Source organism: Bubalus bubalis, chromosome 17, assembly GCF_019923935.1.
Source record: "Bubalus bubalis isolate 160015118507 breed Murrah chromosome 17, NDDB_SH_1, whole genome shotgun sequence".
In the NCBI taxonomy this organism is placed as follows: domain Eukaryota; kingdom Metazoa; phylum Chordata; class Mammalia; order Artiodactyla; family Bovidae; genus Bubalus; species Bubalus bubalis.
In genome coordinates this window covers 60,525,388-60,548,632 of record NC_059173.1, presented here as the reverse complement: position 1 = coordinate 60,548,632, position 23,245 = coordinate 60,525,388, and the positions used below count along the sequence as shown (strand labels likewise).

The window sequence follows — 23,245 nt, the reverse complement described above, 5'->3', positions numbered from 1 at the left end:
AGACCCTGATGCTGGACAAAATTGAAGGCAGGAGGAGAAGAGGACGACAGAGGATGAGATGGTTGGATGGCATCACCGACTCAATTTAAGCAAGCTCTGGGAGATGGTGAAGGACAGGGAAGCCTGGCGTGCTGCAGTCCATGGGGTCGCAAAGAGTCGGACTGAGCAACTGAACAACAAACTCTGTCATATTTTATTTCTCTTTTTCTTCATCTTTGAGTTCTTAACTCTGTTTCAACATCTGGCTGTAGCTTTCTAGGCCAGGTTCTGATTTGAAATAAGAACTAAGTTGTAAGAGCAGGTAATAAAGACCTCTTTTAAAAATTCTTTGAATAACAATGCATAATGATTTAGTACTTGAGTGGCCATGGAGGGAGTAATCCATAAGCTTTTTGTGATGGGATAATGTGCTAAATAAAATTGCTTGTGGTATAATCAAGTTGCCTTTTTTAGAATGTGATGACCCAATTGCATTTTAATTTCTCTTAATTTTAAAAGTTTTGAGGTTAAGGGTAGAATCTTAAGCTTTTCTTTTTAATCTAGGATGGTCTGATGCTAAATTTCTTTAGTTTTAAAGTTATATTTATCCTCGAATGAGGTTTGGAGTAATAGCCTTAGAACATCTGTTTACTGTTTATTTTTTACTTACTCATTTTACAATTTTTCTTGGAGTGTAGTTGCTTTACAATGTTGTTAGTTTCTACTGTAGACCACAGTGAGGCAGCTGTCCTATACAGGTATCCCCTCTTTTTGGATTTCTTTGCCATTCAGGTCACCACCGAGCACTGAGCATAGAGTTCCCTGTGCTATACAGCACATGCGTGTGTGTGCTCAAAGAGTGGTGTCTGACTCTGCCACTCCATGAACTGTAGCCTGCCGGGCTCCTCTGTCCTTGGAAATTTCCAGGGAAGAACACAGAAGTGGGTTACCACTTCCTACTCCAGGGGATCTTCCCAACCCAGGGATTGAACCCAAGTCTCTTGCATCTCCTGCGTTGGCAGGTAGATTCTTGACCACTGTGCCTCCTAGGAAGTAGGTTCTATTTACTGTTTAAAATGGTGGTCTTTGACTTAAAATTGCCTGCAGCTCAGAGGTTGCAAAGTGATAGGATTAGATCTTAGCAAATGATAAAGTCCTCTCCCCAGTGGCAAGTGTAGGGTAGCGTGCTGCTGGAGATGGCAATCTTGGAAGGAAAGTTATGTTTTGAATACAAAATGATCAGTTCTTGGATCCTTGTAATGCCTAACCCTATTACTAAAATGAAAAACATTTTTTTAGAAATTGTAGAAAATTAAGTATTGTCATTGATTGTAACTATTATGAGCAGTTGACTGAAAAGGAATGTTTCATGTGGAGTATTTTTCCTCTTTCAAGTAAGATTTACATGATTCACTACGAAATGAAACTAGAGCCCATGGATAATCAGATACCTCAGAATAATGTTTGGGAAGCTGGGTTTCCTGAAGATATGAGGCTTAGTTATTTTAGCCTGGGGATTTTGCCTGGGGAAAAATGTATGTGCCTCAACAGCTGAAGGGCTATTCAGGAAGAAACAAAGTAAAATGGCATCTATTTTAACGTGTAATTTCGATATTTCATACTTAATCTTATCCTTGGCAGAAATGTCAGAATATACTAGCTACAAACCATCTCTGAAGCCACATCTACACTACCGAATTGAACTGGGTAAAGTCCTTAAAAGCAGGTAGTTTTACATGGGGAGAAGAGGGCCCTTTCTCCATAATTCCCTGGTGGGAAGGGACTACTCTAGTAGAATAAAAATGAAGATGTGGTGTATTTCAAATAGAGGAATACACCGTCTAAAGCAAGGGCTGCAGGGGGCAGAGGGAGCAGGTTTTAAGCTTTGGTGTATCATACTTCAAAATAAATATGGTTTCTTTTGCATTGTTTTCTATTTCTGTTTGCTCCTACTTAATGATTTGAAATGGCACTTTTCTTTGTTTATGTTTAGATTTTTTTTTTTTCCCTTCTTAACCTCATCCAAAATTGAATTCCTGATGTTAGAAATGATACCACAATTCTGTTCCTTCTCTACCGTTCTTTAGAGGCTGAATTATTCTAGCTGTGTAATTTGCTGTTTAAGTTAAAATCAAGTTCCTACTGATGGACTAGCTAATTTCTATTTTCTATCAGTGCTTTTCTTTTGTTTATGCTGAAATAGAAACATACCCCTTAAAGGAATTAAAATGGTAAAGTCCAGGCTGCCATTTATTCTGTCACCACATGGCTGTTGTTTATTGTTTTTTAATCAAATATCAAGTTTCTGTACTTAATGACTTGGAAGATACATTACATTTTGTCAAAATATAAGAATTTATGAAGAATAAAGAACCTCTGGAATCCCCATAAGATCAAGGAGGGGATGTGTGTAATTTTGCTGTTTAACACATGTATAAGCATTAATATTTATTATTGAGTTTAGTATTTTGTATTTACACTCCTGTCAACATACAATATATCGCAGTGTATTGTTTAGAGGCCATTAAACAGCTCACGATTTATTCACAGAAGAAGGGAAAAAAGTTAGGCTTTTTTTTTTTTTTCCCATCTTTTATTTGAATTTTCCCTTGGTTGCTCGGTGAAGAACAGATTTGTTTCTGATGAGGGAATTTACATTATATAAAATCCTGCCTGGTATGTGTGGAGGTCATCAAAGAACTGACAGATTGCTGCATGGTCACCATAAACTGTTAACATAATGTCCAAATTTTTAATGCCAAGGTAACAGAGGTAACCTTGACAATGAAAATCCATGGCATATGCAGATATGGCCCTTAATACTTAATTCTTACCTAATTATTAGAATGCGATATAAAGCACGCCAGGTTGGTTGACTTAAACAATACTATTAGTTCCCTATCATTTAAAATTCATAGAAATGTTAGATAAATGCACTTTTGTTTGACTGGAGGATTCATTTTTTATTAAAATAGCCATTAAAAAACCCCCAAATATAATATTTCTAGAAACTCATTCTTTTTTTAAAAGAAATACTTGATTGGTAGAAAATGTTTCTCTAGCCAAATTGGTAGCCTTGTGCTCTTTTAAATAGCATTACTTGAAATGCTTCTAAAAGTACTTTTTCCCATATTAAATTAAATGTCAAATTATACACCTTCCTTACAACTTTTTTTAATGGAGAAATTTCATCAAAGAATGAGACTGTGTTTCATTCACAGAAGTGAATTATAATTTCAAGCATATGTTTATAACATTTTGAAGGTGATCTTGAGTCACATATAAATAATATCTTTTTAGGAGAATATACCCCTTGGATTTTCCTTATTTGACTGATATTGTGGCATGTAAGGCTTCCCTGGTGGCTCAGTCGGTACAGTCTGCCTGCAATGTGGGAGACCTGGGTTCAATCCCTGAGTCAGAAAGATCCCCTGGAGAAGGAAAGGGCAACCCACTCCAGTTTTCTTGCCTGGAGAATCCCGTGGACAGAGGAGCCTGGCAGACCGCAGAGGAGTTGGACACGTCTGAGCGACTAAGCACAGCCACACAGTGGCTTGGAAAGAAAACCATGCATAGAGTAAATCAAAGACTCCAGGAACCCAACAGCATTAAAACAACATGTGGATTTCACACACATAAAACATAAAAAGCATACAGATGGGCTGGCTTTTTTTGTTTGTTTGTTTTAAAGAATCTTTAATAATAATTTGAGATTAAAAATTTTTTTCATCATATCTTTTATGATTCTCTACTTCAGCCCGTTGTAGTGATCCACACAGTTCCCACATGAGGGGCTCGGCATGCACAAAGGCTTACACTTCGTGGGAACCTTATAATTGACTTGGGTTAGAAATAAGAAAAACTGCATTTCAAGAAGACAGGGAGGTCGGATTTCCCTCCCACCTCTGTCCACTTGAGGAAATAGTGATGGCAGCCTTTCAGGTCTTCCCCACACCTCTGGTCCTCTCGATCAGTGAATGATGAAAGAATCTTTAGACAACTGGTGACCAAGCAGTTGGTCACCAAGCTTTACCAACTGGGCTCTCGTATTTGAAACTTGGGTTTTCAGTCCCATTCCTGCCAACTGCAGTGATACGGCCTTTGGACAAACAGACTTTCAAAAGTTAAAAGGCAGTAAGTCAATCCTCTGGAAATGTTGCAGAAACGCAGATTCAAGTCATAAATAAGGAAATGCATTGAGTACATTAAATAGACATAGAAAAATGGATTTCTGTCTTTTGTAGTAAGTTAATTGGGCACCACTGCTTGGCAGGAGCTGGTGCTATTGAGCCCGCCGTAGCTGCCACAGGTTGATAGGCAGGTGATCAGGCAGCTTCCACCGGGGTCTGCACAGGAGGCCTACCTAATATGCTGTCTGCCCTAAGGGCCTATGGGAACACAGTTGGATTATTATGTTAATGCATGAGCCTGCTGCCCTCTTCCTATCCCAGCTGGGTTCCCTGTTGTTAGGAACTGCTTTGCACTGACAGTGGAGTAATATGCTTCATGATTGAAAGGGCAAAGGGGCTTGGAAGGGGAAAAAAAATAAGAATAGGCCTGCACAGATATGTAAATGAGGGAAGGAAATCTGTAGGAAGACTTCACTCTTAAGTTGAGAGAGAAAGTTTATTACAAAGTTCTTTTTCTCATAACACAATGAGTGGTTTTGCTCATTTCTTAATTAATTTCTGGGCTTGCTTTCCATCCTAACACTGGTATATGTAGCACAGGGCAGTGTTTTCCAAAACAGGCACTTAGGTTGATTTGTTTTCAACTAAGATGCTCTTACACGTTGGTGCCCGGGTGGAGCGCTGACCATAGTGCATTTCCCCACACCTTCTTTATTCTTTAATTCCTGTCCCATAGTTATTCCACTATATTCTTTAGAAAAAAAATTTCTTTAGGTTGCTGAAGAATTTATGGTTTGTATTGACACCACTTTTGTTTCTCTTTATTTTTGATGCGGCTTTCGAAAACTGCCTAAACATATCTTTTGGGTGTAGGTAGGAGTGTGTGTGAAGAAATGGTTGAATGAGGTGGAAGGATATTCGAGACGGGGTTATGAGTTTGATATTAGTAAGGGTTCAAATTGCAGTAGCATTTTATTTTCAGTTGAGGTTTTTAATGTTGACATTGTAATACAGTTGAAAAGAGTATGAGTTTTGGTGTCTACAGGCTTGTACAAATCCTGGCTTTATTAATGACTAGCTCTCTAGTTTTAGATAAATTACTTTACCTCTCATCTACTTTACCTGTAAAATGGGCATAATATGAATTTTAAATGAAAGGATAATGAATGTAAATCATTTAGTCTGCCCTAGAGTAAGTACTCATAAATGCATGCCATAATGATACTTAATTGCCATGATAGCAGTATTAATTTTCAGTTATTAGATGATTATTTTAATATGTGTGGCTCTATTCATCAAATAGATTTCAATCAACTGAAGATTTTTTTCTTTTTCCTAGATGATCTACCTTTTTATCATGAAGCCTCACTAAGTGGAAGTAACTGTAGGTTAAACCAAAATTCAAGACAGAAAAGACAGAAAATTGTTCAAATAGGCATTATTTAACTGAAAGGGTTAACCTGAATATATGTGTGCATGCTGTGTGCTTAGTCGCTCAGTCATGTCTGACTCTTTGTGACCCCATGAACTGCAGCCCTCCATGCTAGAATCCTAGAATTTATTCTTAAATTATTAAATTTAAATTAGTTAATTAGCTTAAATTAGTTTTATAATATGACATCCTTCAAATGCTAAAAGAATATTGAATGGAAAAGAAAATCTAGTTGGTGTTCCAGACAGTTCTGGAGGTACTTTTAGCGTTTGCCTAAATGCAGAGTGTCTGCGCTAAGTCTCTTCAGTTGTGTCTGACTCTTTGCAACCCTATGGACTGTAACCTGCCAGGCTTCTCTGTCCATGGATTCTCCAGGCAAGAATTCTGGAGTGGGTTGCCATGATGTTCTCCAAGGGATCTTCTCTGCCTAGGGATCAAACCCATGTCTCCTGTGGCTCCTGTGTTGCGGGTAGATTCTTTACGACTTGGCCAATGGGGAAGCCCTAAATTTGGGGAAGTTTCCAAATATTCCTGTATATGTGATAACTTTCTAATACATTTATTCAAGCTAACTTTAAATGGCAGTATATTTTAAATATATCTCTTGTGTTTATTACTTAGCGCCCTACCAGGTGCTGATGCATGAGATTATTGTGTAAAGATGATGTGTACACACTGCCTGCCACACAAGGAAGAATCGGGAGATGATGGTCACTGATATTATTGCCATCTCATCCCAGCAGACCAGCCTGTGTTGGTAACTTTGCAGATTAAAAAGGAGGAACTTCAGGGAGATTCTCAAGCTCAGCAAATGCAGAAAGTCTGGGTCTAGTATAGGCTCCCTAAGGCTAGTAGGATGGTTACCATACATCTGGCAAGAAAGAATCTACATGATTCTTTATAATTTTTTCAAATCATTTTACTGTTCCATTGAAAGCTTTGTTAAAGTTTAAGATAGGTACCTTGTGTTACATTAACAAGAAGACGATGTTCTAAAAAGGTAATTGTGCATTTACATATACAGAATAAGAGTGGGGGAGGACCAGTTTTAAGCAATCCTTCTTTGTGGTTATAGCAAGATTTTGTACATGTCTCCACTCGCTCAGTTATGTGTTTGGGGTGTGTGTGGAAACAGTAAGACCAGGAAATAAGTAGAGAAATAGTCAAAGGATTATGCCTTTCTTTACATCCTTGTTTTCCACCAGCCAACAGTGCCTGCTGTGTACGCTACCTGTTATATATCTGCCCCACACATAGCCGTTATGCACAGAAAGAAGCCCATCCCAGGGCAAATAATAAACTGTTTTAAAGGAAGTCTACTTTGAAGAAAATCTAAGCAGTCTATTTGATTTAAATAAACATTTGTCCAAGGTCTGGTTTTCTTTAAAGTAGCTTTGGATTTGATATATCCTAGGTGGCGCTAGTGGTAAAGAACCTGTCTGCCAATGCAGGAGGCATAAGAGATGCAGATTCAATCCCTGGGTGGGGAGGATCCCCTGGAGGAGGGCATGGCAGCCCACTCCAGTATTCTTGCCTGGAGAATCCCATGGACAGAGGAGTGCGGCAGACTACAGTCCATGGGATCTCAAAGAGTCGCTCACGACTGAAGTGACTTAGCACACACACTGTAGATTGAATACTCCATTGTATATTGAAATACATAGTCCATTGTAGATTGAAATATTCTTGAGGACAAGGGTCACATCTTATATTAAACGGAACAAACCAGAAGCCCAGTTCCTTATACACAGAAGGAACGCATCAAATGCTTCCTGACTGGATAACTGGGTTGATTTCAATGATGATACTCAGATTTTAGGTTCATGGATCCTAGCGTTCCTTCTTTTCTCTTTCCTTTCCTCAGTACTGCTCTCGAGAAAGCTTTGTCCACATACTCTTTGGGAATTTTTTGAAGCTGCCAACGGGGTTCAGTTTTCAACCTCTCTGACGCCAATGGTAACTTCTAGGGACCATCTTTCTCCCTCTACCCACCATTTGTGCCTTGTTACACCTTCCCCACGTTGTTCTTTTATCAGGGGTGTGAGAAAAGCCAGAGTTGGAGAAACGATGACCGGATTGAGATGCACTTCACAGAAGGATGCAAAGATTTTGCCAGAGGGATTGGTTTCTGTTCTCCTGGGAGCCATTAGCTTCTCTAATGACCCTGCTGTTCCTCTGGTTGTGTTTCCCATTCAGCCTTGGCCTTTCAGAAGACTCTGTGAGCACCCTAAATGGTTGTTTTATTCCCAACCCCAATCCTACTTAGGACTGTAAGGGACCCACTCTGCTATAGAGGTTCATTTCTACCTTTTCTCCCAACCCCGTTCCAGGACTTCTTTCAGGTTTTAACCCAGAAAACGGTTAAAAAAAAAAATTGTTGAATATTAAATAATTCTATGTAATAAGTTACGATTCAAAACACAGTGAGTTATGTTGTAAAAAACAACACTGCATTTTTAAAAAGACTTGTTTGTGTCACACCAAAATATACATACTTCCTTTTTTTCCCCCCACCTTAAGATGTTTGTCTCTTGCTTTTTCAAATTTACCAGAAATTTTGCCTCCATTTCTGGATTTATAATTTGGTAAGCCATGGGTTAATAGTTCTTACCACTTAATAATATAATATTGATGGTATAGTTAATACTGATATTTATTGAGCAACACACTCCAGTACTCTTGCCTGGAAAATCCCATGGACGGAGGAGCCTGGTGGGCTGCAGTCCATGGGACTGCAAAGAGTCAGACACGACTGAGCGCCATCACTTTCCCTTTTCACTTTCATGCATTGGAGGAGGAAATGGCAACCCACTCTAGTATTCTTGCCTGGAGAATCCCAGGGACGGCGGAGCCTGGTGGGCTGCCGTCTATGGGGTCGCACAGAGTTGGACACGACTGAAGTGACTTAGCAGCATTGAGCATTTACTGTGCTAATACTTTATATGAATTGTCTCATTTAATTCTCACTTACTACTCACAAATAGATATTAATATTACACCTACTTTTGAGTTGAGGAAGCAGGCTCGATGGTTAAGTTGATCTTGGAGGAGGACCCTTTAGTGCTGGTGCTGGATTCAGACCTAGTTCAGCTAAGTCTAGCGCCCTCTAGTGTGTGCCTGTATATCATGGCTGTTTTCGTACTGAAAACATAGCCCTTTTCCTACCTGTCTCTCGTCTTCCGGTTCAGTCTGTATCCATTTTTGCGCAGGAGGTTGTGTCCCATCAGGCGTAATCATATCACTTAGGTCTAGGAAGATGGATCATGGATAAATAAAAGGAAAACCATGCTAGTAAGTTGTTGTTTTAAACTCTACTTTTCAGGGTTGACTAGGTAGGCACCTTAGTAACGTGGTGTGTGTTCCTGCTAAGTCACTTCAGTCGTGTCCGGCTCTTTGTGACCCAATGGACCATAGACCGCCAGGCTTCTCCGTCCATTGGGTTCTCCAGACAGGAATACTAGAGTGGGTTGCCATGCCCTCCTCCAGGGGATCTCCCCGACCCAGGGATCAAACCCACGTTTCTTACGTCTCCTGAATTGGCAGGTAGTTTTTTTTGTTTTGTTTTGTTTTGTTTTGTTTTGTTTTACCACTTATCCCACTTGGGAAGCCCTTCGGTAACTTGGTATTATCTCATAATAATGACCTCAAAGGAAAAAATAAGAGCTAGCCTAATAGTCCCTCTTTTGCTAGTAAAGCTTGGCAGCAAAGGTTGTGTGGGTAGTTAATAGTTAACAGGAAGCTGACTGTTGAAGGGGGTGGAATCTGTATTAGTTTTCTTAAAGATAAACCTCACCTTGGAAGTAACCATCTCCTAAGTGCACTGACAGACCTTGAAGAGAAAAGTTGAAAAGTAGAAGAAACTGGGCATAAGTTAATAAGTCAGATTTTATCTTCATGATAAAACCTGTCCTGAGTGCTGGAAAGTGATTGAGAAGGCCATGAAGTAAGCTTGGCTTTCAGCAAGATTTGGGGTTTTGTAGGAAGACTCCTGAGAGTCCTAACAATGAAACTTCTGAAATCATTTATTCAGGCTCTTGGCCAGATAGGAAGTTGTCTGTTGAAATTCCAGTGGTTTGACAGAATTCTAGGTAAAATGGACAATTGAAAATAGGTGCTCTGTCCTCAGGCTTTCTTCCTGAGCCTAAGACTGCATCTCACATTGATACAGTGGGTTTAGGAGTTCCAGTCTCACCACTAATCCACTGCACTTATTTCCCTCAATCACTTCACTTCTCTGAGCCTTATTTTTCACAAGCTGTAAAATGCAATAATATCTCATAGGGTTATTTGGGTAATTGTGAGAAATATCACTTGTTTGGCATATAGAAGATGCTCAAAAAATGTCAGTTTCCCCTGCACCCTGCCAACTTATGAAATGCTATTTTGAAGGAAAAGTAAAGTAATAGAAGTTGTCGTTTCATTATAAATCACTGGGTCAGGAAACAGGTTTTATCTCCTGATCTTGTAGAATATTATGCATCAACTCTCCTTTAAGCCCCTGTGAGCTTCCAATATAGGGGAAAAAATAAAGTTAAGTTTGGTTAAAAACTCTTCGAAGGTAGTTTTTAAACTGTGGTGAAGCTCAGTTGAAGGTAGCCAAGTGGGGCCACTTCCAGGGGTCTTGGAGGTGAGGCAATTTGTTTTTGTACTTGTATCAGTGCTTTTACTCTTTCTAATCTCATTTCTAATCCCTTAGGATCCATAATAAAGTCTTCAGTACTATACATTTTTATTAAACATCTTTTTTTGGACTCAAATTTGCATTTCAGATAATATAACAAAATGTATGTGTTTCAAGTATTCACTGCATAATTGTGATTAGAACATGTAATCCCTCAAAAGATGTTAATTGCAATTTAAATTCACACTGAATTTAATTAAGTGAGTTGGGGATTAGAAAGTAGATGTAAGGAGTAGTTAAGGGAATACATTTTGAAAAAGCATCCATATTTTTTTCTGAAAAATATAAACCTCTTTCAAGTTGAAGATTAGAACACTGAAGGAAATATGGAAGAGAGGGGAGGAAACAGGTTAAAGAACATGCTAGAAAAATCTTAAAACTGTGTTCACAATTTAGATCTTGTATTTAAACGAATTGTGGTTAAAGAAGGAGAGCTGGTTTGAGTAATCTTCTCATTTATATTCCTTAAGAGTCTTTCAGTGCTTGTTAACTCACTTGGTGTCTGATAAAGACTTCAGTTAAACTGAGATCTTTAAGAACTCCAGAGAAAGGGAAGGAGGTATTGAATAGATAGAGGCCTTTCAATCTAACCATTAATTGATGCTTCAATATTCCTTACAGTATTCTGGTCAACGGGGTGTTTTATGAATAATTAGGTGTAATAGACACTCTGTGCACAGACAGTTCATATTTAAGCAGTGCTTTTCTACAATAACTTCATTGTATTAGTAGATATAACAAGTAGCACTGAAAGAAAAACAAATGCATTATTTTTCCCCCTAGTTTCTATAGGGTATTAAGATTTGAGATTTAAGGTCTTAAAAATAAGTGTTGAGCAGTCATCTTTCTAAGTGATTGGGAGAATGAAGTATTGAAATTAATTATTTGGTATTGAATCTAAAAAACAGTTTTCAAAAGAAATAACATTGTGGCTGATTTTATTTTATTTTTAAATTAACTTACTTATTTCCGTTGGAGGCTAATTACTTTACAATATTGTGGTGGTTTCTGCCATACATCGACATGAATCAGCCATGTGTGTACATGTGTTCCCCCATCCTGAAACCCCCCTCCCACCTTCCTCCCCACTCCATCCCTCTGGGTTATCCCAGAGCACCGGCTTTGAGTGCCCTGCTTCATGAATTGAACTTGCACTGGTCATCTATTTTACATATGGTAATATACATGTTACTCCTTGTAACATATACGCTTACTCCTTGGAAGGAAAGTTATGACCAACCTAGACAGCATATTAAAAAGCAGAGACATTACTTTGCCAAAGGTCGGTCTAGTCAAGGCTATGGTTTTTCCAGTAGTCATGTATGGATGTGAGAGTTGGACTGTGAAGAAAGCTGAGCACCGAAGAATTGATGCTTTTGAACTGTGGTGTTGGAGAAGACTCTTGAGAGTCCCTTGGATTGCAAGGAAATCCAACCTGTCCATCCTAAAGGAGATCAGTCCTGGATGTTCATTGGAAGGACTGATGTTGAAGCTGAAACTCCAATACTTTGGCCACCTGATGTGAAGAGCCGACTCATTTGAAAAGACTCTGATGCTGGGAAAGATTGGGGGCAGGAGGAGAAGGGGAATGACAGAGGATGAAATGGCTGGATGGCATCACTGACTGTATAGACATGGGTTTGGGTGGACTCCAGGAGTTGGTGATGGACAGGGAGGCCTGGCGTGCTGCGGTTCATGGGGTTGCAAAGAGTTGGACATGACTGAGCAACTGAACTGAACTGAACTGAACTGAATATACATGTTTCAATGCTATTCTCTCAGATCATCCCACCCTTGCATTTTCCCACATAGTCCAAAAGTCTGTTCTTTATATCTGTGTCTCTTTTGCTGTCTTGCATATAGGGTTGTCATCACCATCTTTCAAAATTTCATATATATGTATTAATAAACTGTATTGGTGTTTTTCTTTCTGACTGACTTCACTGTGTATAGTAGGCTCCTGTTTCATCCACCTCATTAGAACTGACTCAAATGCGTTCTTTTTTATAGTTGAGTAATATTCCATTGTGTGTATGTACCATAACTTACTTATCCATTCATCTGCTGATGGACATCTAGATTGCTTCCATGTCCTAGCTATTGGAAACAGTGCTGCAGTGAACATTGGGGTACATGGGTCTCTTTCATTTCTGGTTTCCTCGGTATATATGCCCAGCAGTGGGATTCCTGGGTCATATGGCAGTTCTATTTCCAGTTTTTTAAGGAATCTCCATACTGTTCTTGTAGTGGCTGTACCAGTTTGCATTCTCATCAACAGTGTAAGAAGGTTCCCTTTTCTGTATCCCCTCTCCAGAGTTTATTGTTTGTAGACCTTTTGATGGCAGCCATTCTGACCAGTATGAGATGGTACCTTGTTGTTGTTTGTATTTGCATTTTTCTGATAATGAGTGATGTTGAGCATCTTTTCATGTGTTTATTAGTCATCTGTATGTCTTCTTTGGAGAAATGTCTGTTTAGTTCTTTGGCCCACTTTTTGATTAGGTCATTTATTTTTCTGGTATTAAGCTGCATAAGCTGCTTGTATATTTTTGAGATTAATTCTGTCAGTTGCTTCATTTGCTATTATTTTCTTCCATTCTGAAGGTTACCTTTTCATCTTGCTCATAGTTTCCTTCATTGTGCAAAAGCGTGTAAGTTTAATTAGGTCCCATCTGTTTATTTTTGTTTTTACTTCCATTACTCTGTGAGGTGGGTCATAGAGGATCTTGCTGTGATGTACGTCAGAGAGTGTTCTGCCTATGTTTTCCTCTAAGAGGTTTATAGTTTCTGGTCTTACATTTAGATCTTTAATCCGTTTTGAGTTTATTTTTGTGTTTGGTGTTAGAAAGTGTTTTAGTTTCATTCTTCTAGAAGTGATTAACCAGTTTTCCTAGCTCCACCTGTTAAAAAAAATTGTCTTTTCTCCATTGTGTATTTTTGCCCCCTTTAAGGTGTCCAGAGGTGTGTGGATTTATCTCTGGGCTTTCTATTTTGTTCCACTGATCTATATTTCTGTCTTTGTGTCAATACCATACTGTTTTGATGACTGTAGCTTTGTAGTATAGTCTGAAGTCTGGCAGGTTGAGTCCTCTAGTTCCATTCTTTTTTCTCAAGATTGCTTTAGGTATTTGAGGTTTTTTGTGTTTTCATACAAATTGTAAAATTATTTGTTCTACTTCTGTGAAAAATACTGTTGGTAGCTTGATAGGAATTGCATTGAATCTATAAATTGCTTTGGGTAGTATACTGATTTTCACTATATTGACTCTCCCAATCCATGAATATGGTATATTTCTCCATTTATTTGTGTCATCTTTGACTTCTTTCATCAGTGTTTTATAGTTTTCTATATATAGGTCTTTTGTTTCTTTAGGTAAATGTATTCCTATTTTTTTCTTTTCGTCGCAATGGTGAGTGTGATTGTTTCCTTAATTTCTCTTTCTGTTTTCTCATTGTTAGTGTATAAGAATGCAGGGGATTTATGTGTGTTAATTTTATATGCTGCAACTTTGATATTCACTGATTAGCTCTAGTAATTTTCTGGTGGTGTCTTTGGGGTTTTCTATGTAGAGGATCATGTCATCTGCAAACAGTGAGTGTTTTACTTCTTCTTTTCCAATTTGGATACCTTTTATTTCTTTTTCTTCTCTGATTTCTGTGGCTAGGACTTCTCAAACTATGTTGAATAGTAGTGGTGAGAGTAGGCACCCTTGTCTTGTTCCTGACAGTAGAGGAAATGCTTTCAATTTTTTGCCATTGAGGATAATGTTTGCTGTGGGTTTGTCATATATGGCTTTTATTATGTTGAGGTAGTTCTTTCTATGCCTGCTTTCTGGAGAGTTTTTATCATAAATGGATGTTGAATTTTGTCAAAGGCTTTCTCTGCATCTATTGAGATAATCATATGGTTTTTATTTTTCAATTTGTTGATGTGGTGTATCACGTTGATTGATTTGCGGAAATTGAAGAATCCTTGCATCCCTGGGATAAAGCCCACTTGGTCATGATGAATGGTCTTTTTAATGTGTTGTTGGATTCTGTTTGCTAGAATTTTGTTAAGGATTTTTGCATCTATGTTCATCAGTGATATTGGCCTGTAGTTTTCTTTTTTTTGTGGTATCTTTGTCTGGTTTTGGTATTAGGATGATGATGACCTCATAGAATGGGTTTGGGAATTTACCTTCCTCTGTAATTTTCTGGAAAAGTTTGAGTAGGATAGGTGTTAGTTCTTCTTTAAATGTTTGGTAGAATTCACCTGTGAAGCCTTCTGGTTCTGGGCTTTTGTTTGTTGGAAGATTTTTTTATTACAATTTAAATTTCCACACTTGTGATGGGTCTGATAAGATTTTCTATTTCTTCCTGGTTCAGTTTTGGAAGGTTATATTTTTCTAAGAATTTGTCCATTTCTTCCAAGTTGTCCATTTTATTGGCATGTAATTGCTCGTAGCAGTCTCTTATGGTCTTTTGTATTTCTGTGTTGTTTGTTGTGATTTCTCCATTTTCATTCTAATTTTGTTGATTTGATTCTTCTCCCTGTTTTTTCTTGATGAGTTTGGCTAACAGTTTGTCTATTTTATTTATCTTCTCAAAGAACCAGCTTTTAGTTTTGTTGATTTTTTGCTATAGTCTCCTTTGTTTCTTTTTCAATTATTTCTACTCTGATTTTTATGATTTTTTTTTCTTTTACTAACTTTGGGGTTCTTCTTTTCTTCTTATTCTCATTGCTTTAGGTGTAAAGTTAGGTTGTTTATTTGATGTTTCTCTTGTTTCTTAAAGTAGGCTTGTATTGCTATGAATCTCCCTCTTAGTACTGCTTTTACTGAATCCCATAGGTCTTGGGTTGTCGTGTTTTCATTTTCACTTGTTTCTATGCATATTTTCATTTCCTTTCTGATTTTTTCCATGATCTGTTGGTTATTCAGAAGGGTGTTGTTTAGCCTCCATATGTTTGTATTTTTAATAGGTATTTTTTTTTCCCCTGTAGTTGACATATAATCTCACTATATTGTGATCAGAAAAGATGCTTTAAATTATTTCAATTTTTAAAAATTTACCAAGGCTAGATTTGTGGCCCAGGATGTGATGTATACTGGAGAATGTTCCATGTGCACTTGAGAAAGAGGTGAAATCCATTGTTTTGGGGTGAAGTGCCCTATAGATATCAATTAGGTCTAACCGGTCCATTGTATCTTTTAAAGTTTCTGGTTTTTTGCTAATTTTTTGTTTGGTTGATCGATCTATAAATGTGAGTGGGGTATTAAAGTCTCCCACTATTATTGTGTTATTGTTAATTTCCCCTTTCTTGCTTGTTAGCATTTGCCTTACATATTGAGGTGCTCCTATGTTGTGTGCATATATATTTATAATTGTTATAGCTTCTTCTTGGATTGATCCTTTGATCATTATGTGGTGCCCTTCTTTGTCTCTTTTCAGAGTCTTTATTTCAAAGTCTGTTTTATCTGATAGGAGTATTGCTACTCCCTCCTGCTTTCTTTTGGTCTCCATCTGCATGAAATATCTTTTTGCAACCCTTCACTTTCAGTCTGTGTGTGTCCCTAGGTTTGAGGTGGGTCTCTTGTAGACAGTATGTATAGGGGTCTTGTTTTTGTATCCATTCGGCCAGTCTTGTCTTTTGGTTGGAGCATTTAACCCATTTACATTTAAAGGTAATTATTGATAAGTATGATCCCATTATCATTTACTTTGTTGTTTTGAGTTCGTTTTTATAAACCTTTTCTGTGTTTCCTGTCTAGAAAAGATCCTTTAGCATTTGTTGAAGAGCTGATTTGGTGGTAATTTGAATGTTGGGGCATTTAACATTGTCCCAGAGGTCTCTGAGGTTGTCCTCATTTCTTTTCATTCTTTTTTCCTTTTTCCTCTCTGCTTCATTTATTTCAACTATTCTATCTTCCACCTCACTTGTCCTCTCTTATACCTCAGTTATTCTCCTGATGATTCCCTCCAGAATGCTTTTAATCTCAGTCATTGCATTGTTCATTATTGATTGACTCTTCTTTATTTCTTCTAGGTCCTTGTTGAACATTTTTTGCATCTTCTCAATCCTTGTCTCTAGTTTATTATTCTGTAACCCCATTTTGTTTTTAAGATTTTTGACCATTTTTACTATCATTATTCTGAATTCTTTTCCAGGTAGACTCCCTATCCCCTCCTCTTTTGTTTGGTTTGGTGGGTTTTTAGCATGTTCCCTCACCTGCGGAATATTTCTCTGCCTTTACATTTTGGTTAGATTGCTGTGTTTGGGTGCCCTTTCTGCAGGCTGGAAGTTTGTGGTTCCTCTTAATTACGGCGTCTTCTCCCTGTGGGTGGGGTTGGACTAGTGGCTTGTCAGGGTTTCCTGGTTGGGGGAACTTGTGTCTGTGTTCTGATGGGTGGAGCTGGATCTCTCCTCTATAGAGTGCAATGAAGTGTCCAGTAGTGAGTTTTGGGATATCTATGGGTTTGGCATGGCTTTGGGCAGCCCATCTTTTAATGTTCAGGGTTGTGTTCCTGTTTTGCTGGAGAATTAGGATGGTGTGTCTTGCAGTGAAACTTCTTGGCTCTTGGGTGGAGCTTGGTTTCAGTGTAGGTATGGAGACCCACTCCAGTACTCTTGCCTGGAGAATCCCATGGATGGAGGAGCCTGGTAGGCTGCAGTCCATGGGGTCCTGACGAGTTGGACACGACTGAGCGACTTCACTTTCACTTTTCACTTTCATTCATTGGAGAAGGAAATGGCAGCCCACTCCAGTGTTCTTGCCTGGAGAATCCCAGGGATGGGGGAGCCTGGTGGGCTGCCGTCTATGGGGTTGCACAGAGTCGGACACGACTGAAGCAACGTAGCAGTAGCAGCAGCAGCGTGGAGACTTTTGGGTGAGCTCTTGTCTATTAATGTTCCCTGGAGTCAGGAGTTCTCTGATGTTCTCAAGTTTTGGAGTTAAGCCTCCTGCCTCTGGCTTTCGGTCTTACTCTTACAGTAGCCGTAAGACCTCCATCCATACTGCACAGAAGATAAAACCCCTAGGTTAATGGTGAAACAATTCTGCATAGCCTAGAACACCCAGTGAGGTTCATAGAGTTACATAGGGAAGAGAAGAGGGAGGAGGGAGATAGAGGTGACCAGGAGGAGAAAAGGGGGAGTCAAAAGGGGAGAGAGCAGTCTAGCTGGTAATCAAATACCTAAGTGCTCTCCACAGCCTGGAATACCCAGAGAGATTCACAGAGTTATGAAGAGAAGAGAAAAGGGAGGAAGGAGATAGAGGTGACCTGGAGGAAAAAAGAGAGAGTCAAAAGGGGAGGGAGCAATCAAACCAATAATCAAATCCCTAAGTGACAAAGGATACTGAAGATCAGATTCTTAAAAGTGCAAAATTGATAACAAATATCAAAGAGCAAACTTTAAAAACCTAGAATAGAGGTTAGACTCTGAAAAATACAATATGAAAAATACAAAACAAAATCAGTCACAAAAATTAAAAAAATATATATATAGAATTTGTTTTTAAAAGAAATAGGGTTTTTTTGGAAAGGTAATAGTAGGCTATAAAAATGAAAGTTAAAGGAGTAATAAAGAACTAATTTTTTTTTTTAATTAAAAAGTGATAATAGTTAAAATATATCTAGGAATTTCTCTGGAGCTATTGTGGGCAGTGTGGCATCAGTTCGGTGTCAGATAGTCCCTTGTTCTGGCTTGTACGAGGTTTATAGGTGCCCTTCGAATGCATAGTCTCAGTATTAACTTCAGGGCTTTAATCTGTTGCATCTATCACTTCCAGACTGGTTCACCCTTCTTTGTTTATTTTGGCTTCCTCTATTTGCAAGTCTCTTCAGTGTCTAATTTCCACCCTGGAACAAGGTGGTGAAGGTGGCCACTTATTTAGGCTCACTTGTTCAGTTGTGTTGTGGGGAGGGAGGGACATTGCTAACAAATACCGCTGGCGTGTGTGGGCAGTGCTCGCAGTGGATGGCCCACACTGCGTTTGCCACACGTCACGGCAGCATGTACTTCCCGGGTCTACACTGCTCAGGCTCCAGGGTGCTCTGCAAGGGCACTGTCCCACGTGGGCCCTGCATTTTGTGCACTTCCCAGGTCTAAACTGCTCAGGTTCTTGGGTGCTCCGCAGGGGCACAGACCTAGATTGGCTGTGCATTTTGTGCTCATCTCAGGTCCAAGCAGCTCAGGCGACCGAGTGCTTGGTGCGTGCACTGTCCCAGGTGGGCTGTGCGTCTTATTCACCCACCCGGTCCCAGCCACTCGGCTTCCCAGGCGCACGATGAGAGCACAGTCCTAGGTGTGCTGTGCCCCTCCTGCCAAATGTCAACCATCCAGGATCCCAGGAAGAAGTGGTTAGCAACTGGTTGCCTGCTCACCGTTTGGTGGAAGATGTGGTCTGTGGGGCCAAGATTGCAGCAGCCCCTTGCCTTCCGGCTTTGGCTGTAGCATGCCTGTCTCTCTGCCTCTGGGGAGGGAGGGCCCTATAGGGCAGCCAGCTTGCTCTCCTTTGGTATTCTCTCAATCGTTTGAGAATACCAGGGGTCACCATGCGGTGTTACATCCTTTAGCGAGAAAGGTCTTTTTTTTTTCTCTCTTTGGCAATCCCGTGGTTTGGGTTGCTGTCTCACATTAGCTCCCTCAGATTATCTTCAGGGCATTCGGGCCCGGTGCTTACCCTTAGGACCGGTGTGCAGCCCAGGCCTCCCTGCCCAGCCCGCACTCGCTGGTGGCAGACACGAGCATCTGTGCCACTTCTCTGTCTCTGTTGTAGCTGTGGTTAGGTGCATATTCTGTGGGTTTGTTTGTTTTTTTTCCTCCCAGTTATGTTGCCCTCTAAGATTCCAAAACTCCCCACACACATGCCTGTGGGAGGGTTTCCTACTGTGTGGAAACTTCTCCTTCATGCCTCCCTCCCCAGGATGGGTCTCTATCCCTAAATCTTTTGTCTCTGTTGTTGTCTTTTATATTTTGTCCTACCTCCTTTGGAAGAGATTGGGCTGCCTATTTGGGTGCCTGTTGTCCTCTGCCAGCATTCAGAAGTTGTTTTGTGGGAGTTGCTCAACATTCAAATGATCTTTTGATGAATTTGTGGGGGAGAAAGTGGTCTCCCTGTCCTATTCCTGTGCTATCTTGGGACCCCCTCATTTTATTCTTAAATTTCCCCAGGAAAATGTTTTAAATCAGGAATTCATTGTAAGATGATCTAAACACAGGTTGGGCTTCCCAGGTGGTGCTAGTGATAAAGAATGCAGGAGACCTAAGAGACTACAGGTTCAATCCTTGCGTCAAGAAGATCCCCTGAAGGAGGAAATGGCAACCCACTCCAGTGTTCTTACCTGGAGGATCCCATGGACAGAGGAGCCTGGTGGGCTACAGTCCATAGGGTCTCAAAGAGTCGGACATGACTGAAGGGATTTAGAATTCTTGCAAACACAGTTTTAAATGTAAAGGTATTATTCCTATATTTAAGACATTTTACTATTTTCACATGTGTTTAGAAGAAGAAACATCTCAAAGATTTTTAAATTGTCTCTTAGCAGAAATATTTCATGTGAAAATTCAAGTGGGAAGCTCTGTCTCTGTTTTGTTAGAAGTGTATGTGTGTGTGTGTAATCAGTCGCTTTGGTTGTGTCTGACTCTTTGCAACCCCACGGACTGCAGTCCGCCAGACTCCTCTGTCCATGCTCCAATATTGGAGCAGGTTGCCATTTCCTTTCCAGGGAATCTTCCCAACCCAGGATCAAACCCACATCTCTGACATCGGCTGCATTGTCAGGTAGACTCTTTAACACTAAAAAAGAACTGTGAATCTGACTTTATATCTTTGATTTTAAACAGAATTTTAAAGAATTCTGTTCTTTAAACGGAATTCTTTGACTTTATCTGTGCTAATGCAAAGGCATGTTTAAGGGAATAAACTTTTCAAAATGAGTAAGTAATACACCCTCTCAAAGTAAATAAAAACTCTGTTTTACCTAAGGTATTATTTGCAACTCGAAGTATTTAGACTCTTACCCATTTTGCTTGCAACCTAAAATTATTCCAGATAAATGTCTTTGTTTATTTGCAATTTAATTTCTCCAGAATGGCTACTTTGATAATGAGTGTCATGAGTTCTTTTTCTAATAACATGAAATACTGTTATTCTCAATGAAATGACTTTTTTCTTTTGGGTTGCTGCTGCTGCTGCTGCTAAGTCACTTCAGTTGTGTCCGACTCTGTGCAACCCCATAGACAGCAGCCCCCCAGGCTCCCCCATCCCTGGGATTCTCCAGGCAAGAACACTGGAGTGGGTTGCCATTTCCTTCTCCAATGCATGAAAGTGAAAAGTGCAAGTGAAGTCGCTCAGTCGTGTCCGACTCTTCGCAGCCCCATGGACTGCAGCCTACCAGATTCTCATTATTGGGGCTTCCCTGGTGGCTCAGATGGTAAGGAATCTGCCAGCAATGCAGGAGACACGGTTTGATCCCTGGGTCGGGAAGATCCCCTGGAAAAGGGAATGGCTACCACTCCAGTGTCCTTGCTTGGAGAATTCCATGGACAGAGGTCTCATTATCACATAAACATAATTTTTGACCAATGACATTTCAAAGGAACGTCTTATACCATTCATTCACTGTCTTAATGTACATTGTATTGTGTCATCTTGAAGTCACATACAATATTCCAAAACGACTCTATGTATAAAATTTTATATTCTTATTCTGTTTTAAAAATTTGTTAGTAACTTCCTTTTTTCTTACCACAAAAGCAACCTGTATTCCTAGTGGATAATCTAGAAAATATAGATAAACAAAACAAGGAAATATCATAATCCCACTGGTTTGATCATCATAGGGAAATTTTAAGTATATCTTCCAGGCCTTTTTATCTGTATATATGTTTAATAAGAACTTCCCCTGTGGCTCAATGGTAAAGAATCCGCCTGCAATAGGAGATGCAGGTTCAACCTCTGGACCAGGAAGATCCCTTGGAGAAGAAAATGGCATCCACTCCAGTATTTTTGCCTGGGAAATCCCATGGACAGAGGAGCCTGGCAGGCTACATACAGTCCATGGGGCTGCAAAAGAGTTGGACACAAATTCATGGCTGAAAACAACAAGGTTTAATAAAATAAGATCATATAATACACACTGTTTTGTAATCCTAATTGGTCCACTTAACAATACATTGTGAATGTGTCTCCATAGGGTTCTACCGCAGTCTTTGTTAAAGACAGCTGACCACTCTAATGTATGGATGTTGAGTGATTTATTTCAGCTCTAGGTAACTTTTGCTACTAAAAAACAGGTTAAAATGAAGATCCTTTTAGTAATTTTTTCTTGGATCTGTACTATTTTCTTAGATCAATCTTTAAAAGTGGAATTCTCTGACTAAGGGGTATGTATGGAGAAGGCAATGGCAGCCCACTCCAGTACTCTTGCCTGGAAAATCCCATGGACGGAGGAGTCTGGTAGGCTGCAGTCCATGGGGTTGCTAAGAGTTGGATACGACTGAGCGACTTCACTTTCACTTTTCACTTTCATGCATTGAAGAAGGAAATGGCACCCCACTCCAGTGTTCTTGCCTGGAGAATCCCAGGGACGGGGAGCCTGGTGGGCTGCCGTCTAGGGGGTCACACAGAGTCAGACAGGACTGAAGCCACTTAGCAGCAGCAGCAGCATGGATGCTTTTAAAATTTTGCTCCTTATTGCAACATTTCCAGCAAGTTTATAAAGGATACAAAGGCATCTTTTCCCTGAACTGTGATCAGTCTTCAGCATTATTAATTTTTTGATTCATGGCTCACTTGATATTTTCTCGATATTTTCTCCCCACCCAACTTTTGTTTACTCTTCTCATGTTGCAAAGATGAGGAATACATGTAACATTTTCTAGAACTGTGTATTTAGTATTTTTATTTCATCCTGCCTACACCCCTCCTAATTTCTACTGCTCATATTTTAGAGTTAACTCTTGAGGGCAACATTTGAAAAGTTGCCCTATTTCTTTTATTTCAACCAAAAGAAAGACACAGTGTAGTTGTGGAATGTGTTGTTTAACTAGGTCTCTAAACGTATTATGAATGGTGTCTGTAGAAGGATCTGGGGACAAGGCCTTTAAGATTTTTTTTTTTTTTTAATCACATCTTTAGATCTTGGAGAATCTGAACTTATATAAGAATGTTTGGGCTGCTGTTATTACAGGGAATCCTTCTGAGAGTATCTTCTCAGGTAATTTTTTTAGAGAAAGTCACTTACAGATATAAAACGTTTGACCAGAAGAAAGCCTCAGGTTGTCAGAGTTACTTACACACCATTGTCCAGCTGGGCGTCTTTATTAAATCATCTCTTGGCAGTCCATTAGTTGTGGTGCTACGGCTATTGCATGGCCCACTAAGCTAATATACCTTCAATCGCTACCAGAAGGATAACCTTAATAAAAATTTGAAGTCGCTTAATGCTTCACTGCTTGCTGACTAGTGTTTTATGTATTATTGCGTCTATTTAATTTCCATTCTGTGTATTTTTCATATTCACATATATCTTATCTACATAATATATTACAGTCTAATAAAGATTAATGGACTAAATAAGGAAGAGCATTCGGCAGCTCTTTTAATCCTGACTTGGCCACTGCCAGAAACTGTGTGATCTTAAACAAGTCACTTCCCACATTGTGCTTTTATCAAACATTATATGTAAAATTTAGGGAAACTGGGAGGATATCGGCTGATATTTCTTCCTGCAGTATTTTATTATTTGTAGAAAATGAAATTACATTCTGCTGAATGTAGCACATGGAAACCTTTTTCAACTTAGTAATACTTTTATAGGAAATAAAAAGAAGTTGCTCTATTTGATCCCCCATAAAATTTGAATAATTAAAATTTTCAAAAAGATCCACATTATTCGATGGTAAATGATACAGAAGAAAGCTCACTTAAAGTCAACTACCTTTAAAAAGAAATTAGCATTTAGTAATAATTACTGAAAAATATATTTAGTTTTTATTTTGAAAAAATGAAGCAGTAAATTATGGAAATAAGCTTT

General features: G+C 39.2%; 1 protein-coding gene across 24 annotated transcripts in view; it reads left to right on the top strand.

Moving 5' to 3' along the window:
- The window catches only part of SLC10A7 (solute carrier family 10 member 7), a 302,433-nt gene that overhangs the window by 61,269 nt on the left and 217,919 nt on the right, over positions 1–23,245 (top strand). For 2 of the 24 annotated variants that reach the window (XM_044930500.2, XM_044930488.2), the window contains one exon: positions 7,578–8,054. The exons of the other annotated variants lie outside the window; for them this stretch is intronic. In XM_044930500.2, coding sequence (XP_044786435.1) covers positions 7,578–7,585 — 8 coding nt within the window. In that variant the 3' untranslated portion in view covers positions 7,586–8,054. Of the gene's footprint in view, positions 1–7,577; positions 8,055–23,245 lie in introns of those variants that run through there. 24 annotated transcript variants of the gene reach the window in all.